This window comes from Schistocerca gregaria, chromosome 3 (genome assembly GCF_023897955.1).
Source record: "Schistocerca gregaria isolate iqSchGreg1 chromosome 3, iqSchGreg1.2, whole genome shotgun sequence".
NCBI lineage: Eukaryota > Metazoa > Arthropoda > Insecta > Orthoptera > Acrididae > Schistocerca > Schistocerca gregaria.
In genome coordinates this window covers 461423293-461441626 of record NC_064922.1, presented here as the reverse complement: position 1 = coordinate 461441626, position 18334 = coordinate 461423293, and the positions used below count along the sequence as shown (strand labels likewise).

General features: G+C 41.4%; 1 protein-coding gene across 1 annotated transcript in view; it reads right to left on the bottom strand.

The window, feature by feature from the left end:
- LOC126355421 (cytochrome P450 4C1-like) overlaps window positions 1-7610 on the bottom strand; it is a 183665-nt gene extending 176055 nt beyond the window's left edge. Inside the window, exon 1 of the mRNA XM_050005724.1 lies at window positions 7399-7610. Within this exon, the coding sequence (XP_049861681.1) occupies window positions 7399-7610 (212 nt within the window). The remainder of the gene's footprint in view (window positions 1-7398) is intronic.
- Between the last annotated feature and the right edge of the window lie 10724 nt (window positions 7611-18334).

Sequence of the window (18334 nt, the reverse complement as noted above, 5' to 3'; positions counted from 1 at the left end):
CACAGATAGAGTAGCATGGAGAGCTGCATCAAGCCAGTCTCTTGACTGAAGACTACAACAACAACGTTAGGGAAGCTCTTGTTGTTTTTATTACGTTCTACAATGATCTGTGAATTTAATAGCAGCCTCAAAGATTAACAATTCTACGTTAGACAGTGGAACTCCAAAATTCTGTCACCAGTGTTGCAGCAGTGATGTGTAGCTACTGTTTATGTATGTTTTCATGCACGCACTCGCATGTGTGTGTGTATGTATGTGTGTGTGTGTGTGTGTGTGTGTGTGTTTGTGTGTGTGTGTGTGTTTGTGTGTGTGTGTTTGTGAGAAATGAGACAGAGTAACAACTTTTCTGTTATCACAGTGATCAGCTTAGTTCTTCGTGGAGTTAAAACATCCATACTAATTACTGGCTGAGTACTGAATTACGTTACTTTGGGGACAGAACGTTGTTGTTGTGATTGACTGTCATTATATACCGCATATAGGAATCAGTGTACCGTGTCTTAATGAATAATCAATCGTTCCATAAATTAAGGTTTCACTTAGCGATTCGCGCAAAAGGATTTCGAGCGATCCTGAGAATCTCCAAACGCTTCAGCTTATATTATAAATATGTACAGCAGATTCCATATAGTAGGCCTACCATGCCTCAGTACTGAGTCAGTGTAAATCAAGCCATACGTGTAACGTAACACAATTCTATATGATCGCCTCGAAGTCACTGTAAGAAACGTGGTTGGTACCAAGTCGTAATTTCATTCTGCAGCATTAGATTATTATTTATTGGCCCACGATTTACTAGTGTCATCATATTCGCCAATGTAGCATGCAAGGAAGCTGATGCGGGGGATGAAAGCACAAGTCGAGAAATGCGTTCTTTCACGTAACGACCATTCATAGGGTGATAATAACGATAGAAATAACTTACTTTCACTTCATTTACTCTGCAAATATATATTTAAGACGCTCACGAGAACAAACAGCTAACTTTGAACATGCATTTCATGAGCACCATCTTATTATTCACCAACTCAGAGAAGAGTAATTTTAACGTTTGTCACTTAGAGAACGTGGAACATAGTCTCATTTTTAAGTATAGCTTTTTAAAATACATTTTTCTGTTAATACGATGAAAATTGTGTTACGTATGAAAATGGTTACAGAGATAAGTAACAAAGAATAAATCAAAGTGGAGTCTAAGGGTGGTTAGAGTCACATAGTCCTTTGCTATGTAAGACATAATTTAAAACATGTAACCATTGTCTTCTTCTGGTTTGCACATGGGTCCAGTCAGCCACTTATCGAGAAACTGGAGCTACTGTACAGCAACGCACCATTTAATTTCTGCTTCAAGCAAATCGTTAAGAGAGGTATAAGTCAAACATTATTTTACAGAAGTAGTAATTTCATCCGTTCGAAAACCCAGTATTTGTGAAATATTATGCCAGTAACTCACCCACAATGGCATCATTACAAAAAACGTTTCGAAAAGGTGGTAGTGAGATAGGAAGATAAACATAGCCACATACAAAACGATTCAGAAAGATCAAGCAGTATTAACAAAAATCTTAGGAAAAATCAGGTACTAAACTTAAAATCATACAAACGGCACACCATTGTCATTATGAAAGGAATGAAGAAATTCATAAAATTCTTAAATTCTTCACAGAAAACAGTATCATACAATTAAACAGTGAACCAACAAAAGAGTTCCAGAACAAACTCAGAACATAGTTATTGAAAACACATTTCTTGATGACTGAATATGTAAGGAAATACATCACTTGTATGAATCCTAAAGCTTCCCTATTAAGATCTCAGTCTTAGGTAAACAAGGAAGGAAATCCTGTATGTCCTGTAGTAAGTATGAACAGCTGGGCATACGAACTATCTCACAACATCAGTCAGTTCCTAGAAATGTATATCACACTTGAAACAACATATACGGTAAAGAAACACACTAATTATTGAAATAAAAGAAATAAATATTGAGAATAGTGTCCATTTTATACCACTAGGCATTTCAAACCTATATTCCCATATCCTGGCTAAATAAGATATAGCAGTAGTAAAGAACGATTTACTAAAGCACAAGAAGAGTTCACAAGCTGAAATTATTGAATTTATGGAGTTGCAAGAAAGAATCCTCTACAACAATAACTGTACATTCAATGGTATCATTTCTCAACAATCATATGTGTTAGACATGAGCTCCTCGCTATCTGGCACAATATCGGACAGTTTCATGAAGCACTTAGATCAGATAATATTTAGCAGTCAGGAAACCTACTTAAAAGACATAGTACACCACAAAAGAGATGCAGGTGATACCCAAACTTTACTCTGAAGTGATACCAAAAACACCAGTAGCATCATTAACTCGTGTAACAATATACACAAAATTATAAATTTCACAGCTGAATACAAAAAATAATAGGACTAATTTTCTAGATTTCTGCACAGAAAACAATACTAACAGTCACAGTTTCAAGGTAAACAGGAAAAAAACTCTCCCACAACACAATATCTGCCATACCATGTCAGCCAGATTCACACAAGAAAGCTGTATACAAAACGATGGTACGCAGACCTAACGCAATTTCACTGCATGACGAGGACAGGGAGAGAGAATTAAACGTCAGAATGCAAATAGCAATGGCCTATTCCTATACTCGATACGTAGAACACATTTTGATCATATAAAGTGGTTCCCCAGAAGTTATTACGTATTTTTTCCAAATTTTTAGTAGTCTTCAAGAAAAACTCAGCTCCACTTGTGAATTACGAAACAACGACTGTCAGCTTAATTACTGGACATTAATATTACTGTTGATAAAGAAAATTCACTAATACAGGCAAAATTGTGCCCACTAGTTCAGTGCATCCTCATTCCCATAAGAAACTATCTTTCCATTCAGCCATTCATCCTGAAGTTCCTGTACCATTTTTATTTGACATGCTTAATTAATGGATGAATATGATAATAACGCCATGTTGCCACGTTCGTTGACAAGATCTTCAAATATAAAACTGACGCTATAGTGACCACATTAGTTAGCAGTGCTGTTTCCTACAGTAACCAGTAAAAACATGTTTTCTTGATACCAATTTTGGCCCTATTTCGTATAAAACTCATTATCTTCTGATTAAAAAAAAAATATGGATTCAAAGTTACCTTTTCTACGAACAATAACTTGCAAAAAATTCTGCATCAAAATCTCATGTCCACAGTTGCTCCAATACGCAATTCTGGGATGTATAAAATAAATTGTGATACGTGTCCCGTTTAGTATACAGGACAAACTGAAGGTCTTCTAGTGTCACGTAAAAGGAAAATTTATTGGGAGAAAGAGGCATTAATGTATAAAATACCACTTTAATTGCCACTGGGCCAAACAGTCTGAAGTTTCTCCTAGCTAGGGGCACGTGGCAAAGGCTGAAATGTTTTATTCTATTTTTGACTTGAGCATAGCTGCTTAAGTTCCGAACATTAGTTTTCCGCAATGTAATTGTACGTCAGTAGCCTTAGTACATGTCATCTTGTGTTAATATGTTTATTGTCATACTAAATTTTCCTATGTATTCTTTTACAGGGCTTAACAAAATTTCATTCTGGTGAAGACGGCCTTGGTAAGTGTCGAAACCTAGTACAATGTACCCGACAGTTATTTGCAACCGGTTGGCTGTAAAATCCTTTGAAGGTTAAAGGTTTCTGAGTACCAGCCATTTTTAAAACTGTAATATTTCTGCCGGACAAGTGTCTAAGATATGTCAATGTACAAAGATGTAAAAAGAAAATTCTTAAACACAGGTACATCTGTTAATTTAATAACTATTCAGAAGAAAAGTGACTTTAGCCAAGTAATGCTAAATTCTATTCTAACATTAGACAGTGCTTGAAAGATCCAAAACCTTTTCAGTGCTTGGTTCCAAAAAATATTTCCAACAAAACTATTGCTTTACACAAGTAAAAGGAACGATTAAATAAAGAGGAGTATATTTGTGTTTTGAGCTCACTACAATATTTAGCTTACATTTTACTTTTCAGATTGACGCATTTTGTCATTTTTTCAATGATGGGTTGGATAACTATAAGAATTGTATTGAAAAAAGACATGAAAAGAAACTGGCTAATATTAATATTAGTTTTGAAAGGTCTGAGCATAAATTTTTCATCAGAATTCTGGACAAGACTGAAATAGACTTTGCACCAGAAGTAACTGCCTTGTTCAAAAAATGGCTTAAACACTATGTAGTGTCTTACCTGTCAGATAAAAATGTTGTAGAAAATATCGTTTTGGATACTAAAATAGGCCTTGATAGCTTTAGACGATTCTTGATAAATGAGGACGGATCATGGTGTATGAACTATTTTTGAAAAAATGCAGTTAAATCTCCTATCAGTATGAATGTGGTAAAAAATTGATTAAAATATTAATGTCATTCTAACAGGGAACATTGGCAATGCAACAAAGTGTGACTAAGGGAATGCTATAGTCATTGCTACATAGAACGAATATGTTTGTAAAACATTGCAAGTATTTGACTAGAATAACATTTCAGAGCTATATGAGGATCGGGTCTTCATGACAGGTAAAAAAAAAAAAAAAAAAAAAATTGGCTGGCTGTTTACAGTCCTGGGCATTTACTTGAACAGTTTCATAGTAGATAGCTTATTAATATGAATCCATAGGCCCCAAACTTCCGTTCCCAGTTTAAAGTACATAAAAGTCACCATCCCATATCTCCGATTGTGAACAGTAAGAACAGTGAATATCGTGATGTAGCAAGGTTTTTTCAGGAACAAATAATAAATTCTTGGTTTTTCAGAATAATTATTCTGCTATAAATCGTAAAAATCTAGTCAGTAAAATCAAATGTCTGCAGTGTGGCCAAGTAATTTAATTGTTTTCTTTAGATATTATGAACGTTTGTATTAAAGTAAACGTTCAAAGAATCATTGATAATGTTGAAAAAACCTACGCACATTTTAAAAATGTATTTCTCATGTGCAAATCACTTACCTAATTCCTTCGTTAAGAATAGTAGTATAATACAACTATTTTGTTTTCACTGCCAAACTACACCATCAGCCTGACGGGCTGGAAATGGGTAACCCACTGGCAGGCCTCTAGGCTGATATTTTCATTAATTCACAGGAAGAGAATTTATTCAATAATTTTTAGCTGATATTATGTCTTATGCTCGATACGTTGTTAACATTTTAACAATTTACAGTGGTACAGTGATTCTCCAGAAGGAATTCAGCATTTGTTTGAAATTTTTAATAGTCTTCAAGAACAAATTCGGCTTCACTTGTGAATTAGAAAACAAAGAGCCTTAGCTTAATTACTTGAACTTTAGTACTGCTGCTGACAAAGACAGTTTCTTTTAGAAAGTTTCGGAAAGGCACTAATACAAGTCAAATTATGCTCACTATTTCAGTGCATCCTCATTCCCATAAGGAACTATCTTTCCATTCAGCCATTCATCGTGAAGTTTCTGTAAATGTGCCACGTGTCATCCTTAATGAATAGATGAATGTGATAATAACGGCTATGATGCCACGTTCGCTGACAAGATCTTCAAAGTTAAAACTGACGCTATAGTGACGAAATTAGGTAGCAGTGCTGTTTCTTAAGGTAACCGACAGAAACATGTTTTCTGGATTCCATTTTTGGCACTATTTCGCATAAAATTCGTCTTCTTCTGATTAAAGAATATGGATTCAAAGTCACCTTTTCCACGAACAATAACTTGCAAAAAATTCTGCTTCAAAATCTCAGGTCCACAGTTGCTCCAAAACGCAATTCTGGGATGTATAAAATAAATTGTGATACGTGTCCCATTTAGTATACAGAACAAACTGGAAAGTCTTCTAGTGTCACGTAAAAGGAAAATTTATGGGGAGAAAGAGGTATTAATATATACAATACCACTTTTGTTCATCACCTGTTAGTTTCCGGACACAGTTAAAGAAATTTCCGTTTTACATAGAAGGAAGAGACGTCATAGTCTCGATGTATTCGAAGAGCTGGAGATTTTGAAGCATATTTCTAAGAACGATGGCCTCATCCTCAATGAACAGTTACAACTAGGTAACAAACCTTTTTTCAGTAGTTCCAATCTATTGCTTGCGGAATTTTGATTCCTCTATTTTTACTATATTTTCCTCACTCTTGTTCTGAAACGCTTTCGTCGAAACTCATAGACCTGTGCTACTAGAGTAACCTTCATACATATATTTTATGGACTGTATACCTGTTTGTACATTTTTCTATATCATTCTGTTCTTTATGTAATAGCAATTTCTGTAAAGCATAATAGATGGCTTATGGATGTACTTAATGTGCTTGACTGTTATGTATTTTGCAAAATAAATTAAGCTCTGTTCTATTATATTGTGGGGTGTTCAATTATTTCTGTTATAATGTTTTCAAATGGGCACATGTCACTCTCCACGCCCAATAGATGGCACAACTTATATTGGTTTCGTGGCAGGAACGTGAGTCACTAGGCTGATCAGTCTGAAGTTGCTCCTAGCTAGGGGCACGTGGCAAAGGCTGAAACGTTTTATTTTATCTTTGACTTGAGCATAGCTGCTTTATTTTCTGATCATTGGTTTTTCACACTGTAGTTTTACGCAAGTAGCATTTGTATATAATGACCGTTGTGATCTTGTGTTAATGTGTTTTTCGTCATATTGAATTTTCTATGTATTATTTCCAGGTTTGAACAAAATTTCATTCTGATAAAGACACTCTTAGTGGATGTCGAAATATAGGACAATGTATCAAACAGTTATTTGCAACCGGTTGGCTGAAGTCTAAAATCTTACTTACATGAATATCTTCACAAAGATTTCAGTACTTTTTCAGTACTTTTACCTCACACTACGAGGCATGAAAGTCGCCAGCTACGAAACACCAGTGTAACATTAGTATCTCAATGAAGTCGTAGATGTCTAACAGCTCCCACTGGCTGCTGCAGTTTCACATTTCCCAGCTGCGTTCTCCAGTTGCTAAAGACAGCAGTGAGTACATGTACAGCTTTTAATGCCTGCAGAACTCGGTACTGAGTGGCTTTCAAATGCTGAACGTACTATCGCTGATATTAATTTATTGCTTACCAGCACTTCAAACGCAAAGAAATTAAAGTGAAACTCCTCACGGGCGACTGCCTCATTAGGGGCAGGACACATGCCCGGAATTGGCAACGAAGGAGAAGGAAATCGGTTGAGTTGTTTTCAAAGGAACTACCCCGCCATTCATTTTAAGTAATCCACGGGATCACGGAAAACATGATTTTGTATTATCCGACATATATTTGGTCCCTACACCTTCGGAATATCAGTCCACTTTCCAGCCCAATAGCAGTAATTATGGATACTAACTGTCGTACCTGAATACGTCTCCATATCGTCTGTGCAGTTCCCGAAAGCGGTCCAAGAGGACGGGCTGCTTGTAGAAGTGTAGCACGTTTCCGAGTAGGGGCAGAGTGGGAGGACCCGGCGCCGACGTCCTCTGCCTGGTCGCCCACAGCCAGACAGCTAACGCCAGCAGCCCCGCACACAGCGACGCCAGAGACGCGCCAAGAACCAGCCACACAGCCATGATGCAACGTTAATAACATCCCTAGCGCCTGCTGCCTTGCATTTATACTGGCGGCAGACTCGATTAACCTGTGATAAATTGTGTGTAAAACGTTTTTTCGATCTTCTTACTTCTAGCGTCGTCTTCGGCGTATCGGAATTTTCTTTGTGTTTTATTACACTGGCAAAAGGTTCTTCAAGAGCGAATGATTACACAACTGCATGTCCCGTGTACTCTTGTGTCGGCTGCTGTGACAGCAGCGACCCAAGAAAGGAAGTTGCCATGGCCGGTGCTTGGAATAAAAAATGATCAGTACACAATACTTTCAGATTAATGGAACTATGTATTCCTAAAAATTAAAAGAAATAGAACTTCTCGTTGTGAGGTGCCTTGCTCTGCTTCTGCGCCTGCTACTAGCAATTAAGTATGCACACTATTCCTACTCTCATAACGCACGCTAATTATCATCTTCCTGTTAGTACTGATGAACTCGAGGTCTGCGACCGAGGTGCGGCCGACCAGCGATGGCCGAATTCAGCGTTCACGAGGGCCACTGAAATCTGTCTCCCAGGAGGTGCGGCGCCGTGCGCTGTTTCCATTGGCGTGCGGATCGGTACCTTCTTGGTTTAAGTTCCCATGGGACCAAACTGTTGAGGTCATCGGTCTCTAGGCTTACACACTACATAAACAAACTTACGCTAAGGGCAACACACACATCCATTCCCGAGGCAGGATTCGAATCTGCGACCGTAGCAGCAGCGAGGTTCGGGACTGAAGCGCCTAGAAGCGCTCGGCTACAACGGCCGGCTATGTGTGATTAATTACGTAGCTGGGACCAATATATACTTTAGTTTCCCAACCAAAATAAATAAAGAACACTAATCCAACCTTCCTCACCTGCATCTGTGCCGTTTCCTTGTGTTTCAGGGGTGGGGGGGGGGGGGGGGAGGGGGTGCACTTGGGCTTTTTGTCCAGAAGAACCAAGTTTTGAGTCTCTGAAAGGGCACCGCCATTTTGAATCTTCCTCCAATTACAAGAGCCTCTGCTGGTATAATTGTGTTAAGAGATGCAGTGGGACTTTCCGTCCAGAAGAACCAGGGTTCGAGTCCCACAAAGGTAACGCCATTTTTAACTTCCCGCCAGTTCCTGGTTGAGGGGTGGCGTGGTAAGTCAGCAGAGCCCTGGGACAAAGACGTTTCCACCTTAATTCAAAGTTCCGGCAAAAAAAAAAAGAAAGGTTCAATTGGCTCTGAGCACTACGGGACTTAACATCTGAAGTCATCAGTGCCCTAGAACTTAGAACTACTTAAACCTAACTAACCTAAGGACCTCACACACATCTGTGCCCGAGGGAGGATTCGAACCTACGAGCGTAGCGGTCGCGCGGTTCAAAATTCGGAATTGCCACCAAATTCTAAATTCTGACCATAACTGTAAATTCCTGCTTATCGGGTTAGTGGGGGAGGGGGAGGGGTCGTGGAGGGAGGAGGTGTCTGGGACCCACGTGCAAACTAAGAAAAACACATGACGTCATATACGGAGTGTGGGGTAATTAATTGCTGAATTTAACTGATTTACTTATCAATTTGATATTAAAATAGCAGCCATGCTCCTTCTCCGTAATACTCCTACATATAATGAAACCACCTGCACCCACCTTGATATGCTCCTCTATGTACAACTTCATGCAGTGTGACACCTTACGGAATGTGGAGAAGACACTCCTAGTGGTGCCATCCTTACCTTCCCGTTTCATTCCATTCGCGAATGTTGCACATAATGAATGACAAAATGAAAGTACCTACATAATCTCAAATTACTATGACCTCATCACCGTGATCTTGTTGTCGATGGTTTGCTCGTCATTGTCCACACAAGGCCGTCGAGCTGTACAACCCGCATAGTAACTGCAATACACGTACATTTTAACACGCTAACCGTCTTCAAACCTTGGTCCTCCTCTACCACTTTTATCAGCCACATTTGATTCCATAAATAAACTGCCAATTGCTTGATACGTCAAGATGTGTCCTATCAATCGATAGTCAAGTTGTGCCATACAATTATATTTCCCCAACTAGATTCGCATCTCCTCATTTGCTATTCAACCTATCAACTAGTGTGCTATAGCACCAAATTCTAAAAGCACTTAATCATTTCTTGTTTGAATTACTTATCGTCCTCATTACACTTCTGTAAAAGGCAACTCTCAAGACAAATATCTTCAAAAGTAACTCACAATTAAACTGATTTTAGACATTGAAAACTATTGGGTTTCAAGTATGTCTTTTTGCTATTGCCAATCTACATTCCATATGTTCTCTGCTTCGGTCATCATCATTTATTTTACTGTCCAAATAGCAAAATTCATCTGATACTTTTATTTTCTCATTTCGTAACCCAATTTTTCTCATCATCACCTTAGTTCAGTTATGCTCAGTGACTCTTATTTTACTTTTGTTGATGTTCCTCTTATAATCTCTTTCAAAGACACTACCCACTCTGTTCAACTTCTTAACCACCAATCTTCTTTAACAATATGTCATCAGGAAACCATAACATTCTTATTTATTATCCGGGAACCTTCATTTCCTTTTCAAAATTCTGCTTGGTGTCGTTTGCTGCTTGTCGAGTTTACAAACAGAATGACATTGGGAAGAGACTAGTACCCTTTCTCTCCCTTATTAACAGTGACTTCCCGTTTATTTATTTCTCGTCTTATTACTGCTGTCTAATTTATGTACTAGTTACAAATACGTAACGAATCGCTCCCCGTATTTCATCCCTGCTATGATCAGAATTTCAGAAAGTGTTGTCCAAACAGTAGCGTTGCTTGTCCTCAGGAAATAAATAACGACTGTTTTCTCCCCTAGCTTTTAGCCAGCCCCTCCCATGACCACCACAGCAAGGCCATGTTGAGAAATGTTACAAGGTCGTATCCCGTAATACACTACTGGCCATTAATATTGCTACACCACGAAGATGACGTGCTACAGACGCGAAATTTAACCGACAGGAAGAAGATGCTGCGATATGCAAATGATTAGCTTTTCAGAGCATTCACACAAGGTTGGCGCCGGTGGCGACACCTACAACGTGCTGACATGAGGAAAGCTTACAACCGATTTCTCATACACAAACAGCAGTTGACCGGCGACACCTGGTGAGACGTTGTCGTGATGCCTCGAGTAAGGAGGATAAATGCGTTCCATCACGTTTCCGACTCTGCTAAAGGTCGGAATGTAGCCTATCGCGATTTCGGTTTATCGTATCACGATATTGCTGCTCACGTTGGACGCCATGCCATGACTGTTAGCAGAATATGGATTCGGTGGATTCAGGAGGGTAATACGGAACGCCGTGCTGGATCCCAATGTTCTTCTATCAGTAGCAGTCGAGATGGCAGGCTTCTTATCTGCATGGCTGTAACGGATCGTGCAGCCACGTCTCGATCCCTAAGTCAACAGATGGAGACGTTTGCAAGACAATAACCATATGCACGAACACTTCGACGACGTTTGCAGCAGCATGGACTATCAGCTCGGAGACCACGGCTGGAGTTACCCTTGACGATGCATCACAGACGAGAGCGCCTGCGATGGTGTACTCAACGACGAACCTGTGTGCACGAACGACAAAACGTCATTTTTTCGGATGAATACTGGCTCTGTTTACAGCATCATGATGGTCGCATCCGTGTTTGGCCACATCGCGGTGAACGCACATTGGGAGCGTGTATTCGTCATCGCCATACTGGCGTATTACCCGGCGTGATGGTATGGGGTGCAATTGGTTCTTCGTCTCGGTCACCTCTTGTTAGGATTGACGGCACTTAGAACAGTGGCCGTTACATTTCAGAAGTGTTACGACCCGTGGCTCTACCTTTCATTCGATCCCTGCAAAACCCTAAATTTCAGCAGGGTAATGCACGATCGCATGTTGCAGGTCCTGTACAGGCTTTTGTGGGTACATAAAATGTTCGACTGCTGCCCTGGCCAGCACATTCTCCAGATCTCTCACCAACTGAAAACGTCTGGTCAATGGTAGCCGAGCAACTGGCTCGTCACAATACGCCAGCCACTACTCTTGATGAACTGTGGTATCGTGTTGAAGCTCCATGGGCGGCTGTACCTGTACACGCCATCCAAGCTCTGTTTGACTCAATGCCCAGGCGCATCAAGGCCGTTATTACTGCCAGAGGTGGTTGTTCTGGGTACTGATTTCTCAGGATCTGTGCACCCAAATTGCATGAAAATCTAATCACATGTCAGTTCTAGTGTAATATATTTGTGCAATGAATACCCGTTTATCATCTGCATTGCTTCTTGTTGTTGCAATTTTAATAGCCAGTAGTGTATATGTGAGGGGAGTTAACACGATGATTAACGCTTGTTTGAGCACAGGCTCTCGAAATTTTAACATGAAATCTTCCAGAAAAGAACAACCCCTTTCCGGCAGCGTCTGTCGGAATATTTTATTGCGCACGAACTCGCGACGAATGGCGCCGCTCTTTATGGGGTCTTTTCTGTCTGATCTATTAATCCCAACTGGTAGAGATCCTAGATTCGAAAATATATTCGACGATAGGTCAAGGGTATGTTTTGCTCGCCACGTCTTTCGTGATTATATTTATATACGAAATTTTTACGTAATCTTAGCCTGCTCCCTCTTTTTCAAACTACTTTTACATAGTCATTATAATTTAGACCACTCCGGGCGTTTACCTAGAGATAATTTGCTACCGTTATTATTTTCAGTGATTGATAATTAGTTAAACAGATTATAATTGGGCCTTCGACGTAGTTACCAGTTTTTTCTTACGTTAATATTATGGGTCGACTATCAGTTCCTGCACTACATGATCTTTAGCTCGTCTTCCTGCGTATCAGTATTATTTTCTTTGTCGAATGCCTTCAGGATGTGAAAGATCATTACACCAATCTGCGGGCCATTATCTGCTGACCTCTGAGCATCACAGACAAAGAGCGAGCTGAGTATTACACATTACTGTGTGCGTAATCTATGTTGATTTTTCTACTCACGAGATAGTCATAATATGTAATTCTACAGCAGATTGACGTAAGTGAAATGCGCTGAAAATAATATATAGATTTCCGAAGACTCCTCTTAAAACGGTACCTCAATATCTGTAATTTCGAAGGTAGTGCGACAGTTGAAGTGAGAGCCGTATGATGGTTCAATACGGTGAAACAATTTCGGAAGGGTGAATTCATTATTCGTTATTCTGTCTGTTATCTTCTGTTCTGGTGCTAGTATAATCACTGAACGATTTTCATAGTTAACTTCCGGAGTTTACGTAGGACCCAATATGTTCTTTTTATACTAATTCCTTAGCCTTCACAGTCAGCTGTGCATCTTTACTGATACACGGTGGCATAAGTAAGGCATCAAACAGTAATAAGAGAGTGGCAATTTATTTATGAGACAGTCTGTTATGCAATGTAAAATCACTCAGTTAATTTAATAACTATAAAATTAAACCAAATGAAATGGACTATATAGAAAATTTAGAACAACTGTTTCTCTAAATTGCGTAACTGATGTGTATGAGTTGGACCTGAAATGTCAACCCAGTAACTACCAAATATACCTGATCTTCAGCGGGTCAATACTAACTACGAACTTCGATACTTGCAGTGAAATTTGATGACCCGTATTAATCATCACCAACTAGATAAAAGTTGCTTTTCTGGATGGGTCAGATCTATGTGGAAAGCAATAGAGGGATTTTCACACCAAAGTAAAATATCCATCTACGTATTATAAGAAGGAGATGTTAACCGTGCTTGCGTGATGGTGTCGCTTTGTGGAAAGTGTCGACACTTCGAGCACACCTTGCTTCACAATGAGCCTTCCTTTTTACTTCCGGTGTGACATATTTAGCTTCCCCTGCTAGCCTCCTGAACGTAGCTACCTCTCCTATGCAGTCACGGCCTAAGCGTTGGAGCAGTCTCAGCTATTTACCGAGCCAAAAGGACTAGTATTAGCTCGTTTGACAGTTTGTTTGCCACTAGCAATAATAGTTGTTGCATTAGATGTCTTTATGTTTCTGTGTTGGCGAGAACGGCAGGGAGATGTGCCAAGGCAGCAGAAATAAAAGAAACAGCCATTGGCTCTTTCACGATCTGGGCTTCTACAGAAGCGACACTGGTTTGTTTGTGAGTGCAGGCGGGGGCCTCTCACCATAAAAGTCGGCTCACAAGGGCGGCATGGTCTTCAGTAGTACAGTGGACAGTGTCCCGCATTCTGGAGGCATACCGTCCACCTCTGATGAGCGACCGACTGGTGGGCGCTGAGCTTTATGATTGCTCAGGAAGGAGAGCACTGTCCATTGCAGGCTTGGAATGCACACACATTTCTCAGGCACCAAGTTTAGCGGGCAAGGACAGAGTCGGGCCACAAACTTTCTCATTGGAGTAATATCACTGTGCTATGTCTTGGCGAGAGATCTGGCGAGGTGTTACAAGTCCGTCATTGGAGCAATTTACGTGGCGGCTTGGCCGTTGGAGAAGACAAGTTTTGGCGACCCCTCATGGATTTGGTGTCTAGGAGGGAACACAGATTTTCATGGCATTCAGTGGATGTTCACTGTAGAGGTCGGTCTGAGCAGTTCGGCTGAGGTATGCTGTACACTCAGAAAATTGGCGGAGAGACACGAAAGGGGTACGTCTTGGGTTTTCAGCCCGCCAGCCATTATTCTGTACACATCTTGGTGTAAGGGTATGCCGGATATGGCCTTTGCAATTTCTCACCTACAGTCAGTCTCTACACTACCTGTTGAACAGTTCATTGGTGAGCATTTTGGCAGACCAGGTCTATTATTAATCTTAGTCTGAGGATTTGGTCCTAACTCTAGCGAGACCATCTGACCTGCGGCTCTGTATGTCAACCAACCTATGCCTTTATTGTTGCTATTACATTGATGGAGGCATTATTTTAACTTGAACACCTTCCCCTGTAATAATTTTGCCAGCATCATCTACAATTGTCACCGTGAATTTTGTTTCCTGTTTTGTTTTTTGTATTTAAAAAAAAATGATCCGTATGTTGTTTAAGGGAATTCTCATGTTGGTTTTGTAATAAACCAAGACTGATGGGAGCAATATTTCATTTCAGTACCCTATTCATCCTGAACATTTGTGTTATTATAAACTTTTGTGAGCGGAAGCTATGAAGTAAGGATAGGAAGCTTTACAAATTGGCGAAGCATGCCAAGATTTTAACGGTAGAATATAATGAAATGATATCAGATAGGGAGCATTTGCTTTTTATCATGTCGTGTTAGAATGATATTGTGCACAAATTAGACTTGCGATAATCTTAAGTTGCTGGCGCATTATGTACTAATACACATACTCGCGACTCAGTTCTGATTTATAACATGTTTGTGTTTTGTGGTTTCTGCTCCACATTTTTCCTTTGAACATTGGATTTGACAATGGCGGTGTGAATTTTTGGAGGGCTATTTTCCGGATGTATTTGTGCATTTGAATTGTGAAGGAATTTAGAGGAATTGTGTTCACGGTAGGTTTGTGTTCTGACATGATTGTCTGTCAACGTAATAATAACTTGAGCAGGGCTAGAGTCGTTAATGCAAAACGAAAGTAGTGGGCTCTCTTAACATGGAGATCAATCAGAGTATAGATCGGGATGAATCAGGAGATGAGGCAGCAATGATATTCAGGGGTAGCTAATAGGCACAATTCAGCGTCTCGTATAGAGGACTCTGAAGTCGCCAGTGATGTAAGTAAGGGTGAAGGTACGGAAGACACTTGTCATTTTAGTGTAATAGTTCACAGTTTTCACAGCACTCTAAGAAAATTAAGCGTCTATAATACAAGCAGACAAAATTGTCATAGCTGGAGTAAGACAAGCTGAGATCATAAAGGATATTACAGACACATGAAGCCTCGTAAAGATTTGGAATTACGGGGCACTAAAAGACAGAAGTGGGACGAAGAACATTAGAGACAAACCAAACGGGAGACGGGTAGGACTAGGTCTTATTACTGAACCGGTAAATATCTTTGAATCTCAGCAGTAGAGATCTACTTATCTTTACCTACCACAATAGTGCCCAATGCAAGTAGCGGGCCCAGCCACAGTATCGGAGCAGTCACATAATTGCATGTCAATTAGAAGCTTTGATACACAAATCTATTATGGTAGCAGTATTCGCATGGCTGTAATAGTCAAAGGGACAATGTTTTACAAAATATCGAATGCATGAAATTCACAGAGATGGGCCGTGGGTTTCGACTACAGACATTTTCAAACCTGTCGCGGTAGTTGAAACACCCTACATTCCAAAGCTTGGTTAGTTCAATAGGACGAATCTGTGCATCCCTCTTGGGCACTACGGTACAAGTTTGAATTTATTTGCAGACAGATTGAGGGTTAGGTGGCTGTTACATTGAGAGACATTGCGGTGACCTATCGATCATATGAGGAATTCAAAGAGGTATGTCTCAGATTATATTGCTCGAAACATAAGCAGCATAAGACCAAGCAGAATATAATGAGGAAAAGGGACCTGGATTCATCAGGATTCCGACGCCCAAGGAAAGTTTTTGAATCAGTGATAAAGTTTCTATGTACGCCGTAAAGCTCATGTGACATTATACGTTCCTGTTATATGAAGCTCCCCATCTGGTACCAGCAAGTTCTAGGAGGTAGATGTTTAGACGACACATAGGCACTTAAAAGTATTCTCCGAGAGCTGGAGTATGCCTATGAATCCCAAAATGAAAGCGAAGAATGGCGTGACATGGAAAACTATAACGGTAAATCATCTATGAGAAACAATAATCAAAGAGACAATCGGAGTGGACCATCAGATCAACAGTATCATTTTGGACCACAACCCAGAAGACAAGGAAACTGGAATGATTTTAATGGGGTGTGTAATACCTGGTCCGAAAGAACCGACACCATTGACCTGCAGCCGCCTGGAAAGAAATTAGAATTACATATTAATACCTGCATCTACTGACGGGCTTTGGTATATGTTAACTGGGACAAGTGAAAATGTGTGCCCCGACCGGGACTCGAACGCGGGATCTCCTGCTTACAGTGCACATGCTGTATCCCTCTGAGCCACCGAGGGCACCTAGGATAGTGCGATTGCAGGGACTATCTCGCGCATGCCTCCCGCGAGACCCACATTCTCACCTTATATGTCCACACACTATATTTGTAGTGTCCCTGCCCAACACACTCATTAATCGTGTAAGACATTGTTACGAAGTCCCGTAAGAGTTCGGGTAATATGTGTGCATCCGCACAGAAGAAGAAGGTCACGACCGGAATTGCAGGAACTATACTCCTGGAAATGGAAAAAAGAACACATTGACACCGGTGTGTCAGACCCACCATACTTGCTCCGGACACTGCGAGAGGGCTGTACAAGCAATGATCACACGCACGGCACAGCGGACACACCAGGAACCGCGGTGTCGGCCGTCGAATGGCGCTAGCTGCGCAGCATTTGTGCACCCCCGCCGTCAGTGTCAGCCAGTTTGCCGTGGCATACGGAGCTCCATCGCAGTCTTTAACACTCATAGCATGCCGCGACAGCGTGGACGTGAACCGTATGTGCAGTTGACGGACTTTGAGCGAGGGCGTATACTGGGCATGCGGGAGGCCGGGTGGACGTACCGCCGAATTGCTCAACACGTGGGGCGTGAGGTCTCCACAGTACATCGATGTTGTCGCCAGCGGTCGGCGGAAGGTGCACGTGCCCAACGACCTGGGACCGGACAGCAGCGACGCACGGATGTACGCCAAGACCGTAGGATCCTACGCAGTGCTGTAGGGGACCGCACCGCAACTTCCCAGCAAATTAGGGACACTGTTGCTCCTGGGGTATCGGCGAGGACCATTCGCAACCGTCTCCATGAAGCTGGGCTACGGTCCCGCACACCGTTAGGCCGTCTTCCGCTCACGCCCCAACATCGTGCAGCCCACCTCCAGTGGTGTCGCGACAGGCGTGAATGGAGGGACGAATGGAAACGTGTCGTCTTCAGCGATGAGAGTCGCTTCTGCCTTGGTGCCAATGATGGTCGTATGCGTGTTTGGCGCCGTGCAGGTGAGCGCCACAATCAGGACTGCATACGACCGAGGCACACAGGGCCAACACACAGCATCATGGTGTGGGGAGCGATCTCCTACACTGGCTGTACACCTCTGGTGATCGTCGAGGGAACACTGAATAGTGCACGGTACATCCAAACCGTCATCGAACCCATCGTTCTACCATTCCTAGACCGGCAAGGGAAGTTGCTGTTCCAACAGGACAATGCACGTCCTCATGTATCCCGTGCCACCCAACGTGCTCTAGAAGGTGTAAGTCAACTACCCTGGCCCTCAAGGTCTCCGGATCTGTCCCCTGTTGAGCATGTTTGGGACTGGATGAAGCGTCGTCTCACGCGGTCTGCACGTCCAGCACGAACGCTGGTCCAACTGCGGCGCCAGGTGGAAATGGCTTGGCAAGCCGTTCCACAGGACTACATCCAGCATCTCTACGATCGTGTCCATGGGAGAATAGCAACCTGCATTGCTGCGAAAGGTGGATATACACTGTACTAGTGCCGACATTGTGCATGCTCTGTTGCCTGTGTCTATGTGCCTGTGGTTCTGTCAGTGTGATCATGTGATGTATCTGACCCCAGGAATGTGTCAATAAAGTTTCCCCTTCCTGGGACAATGAATTCACGGTGTTCTTA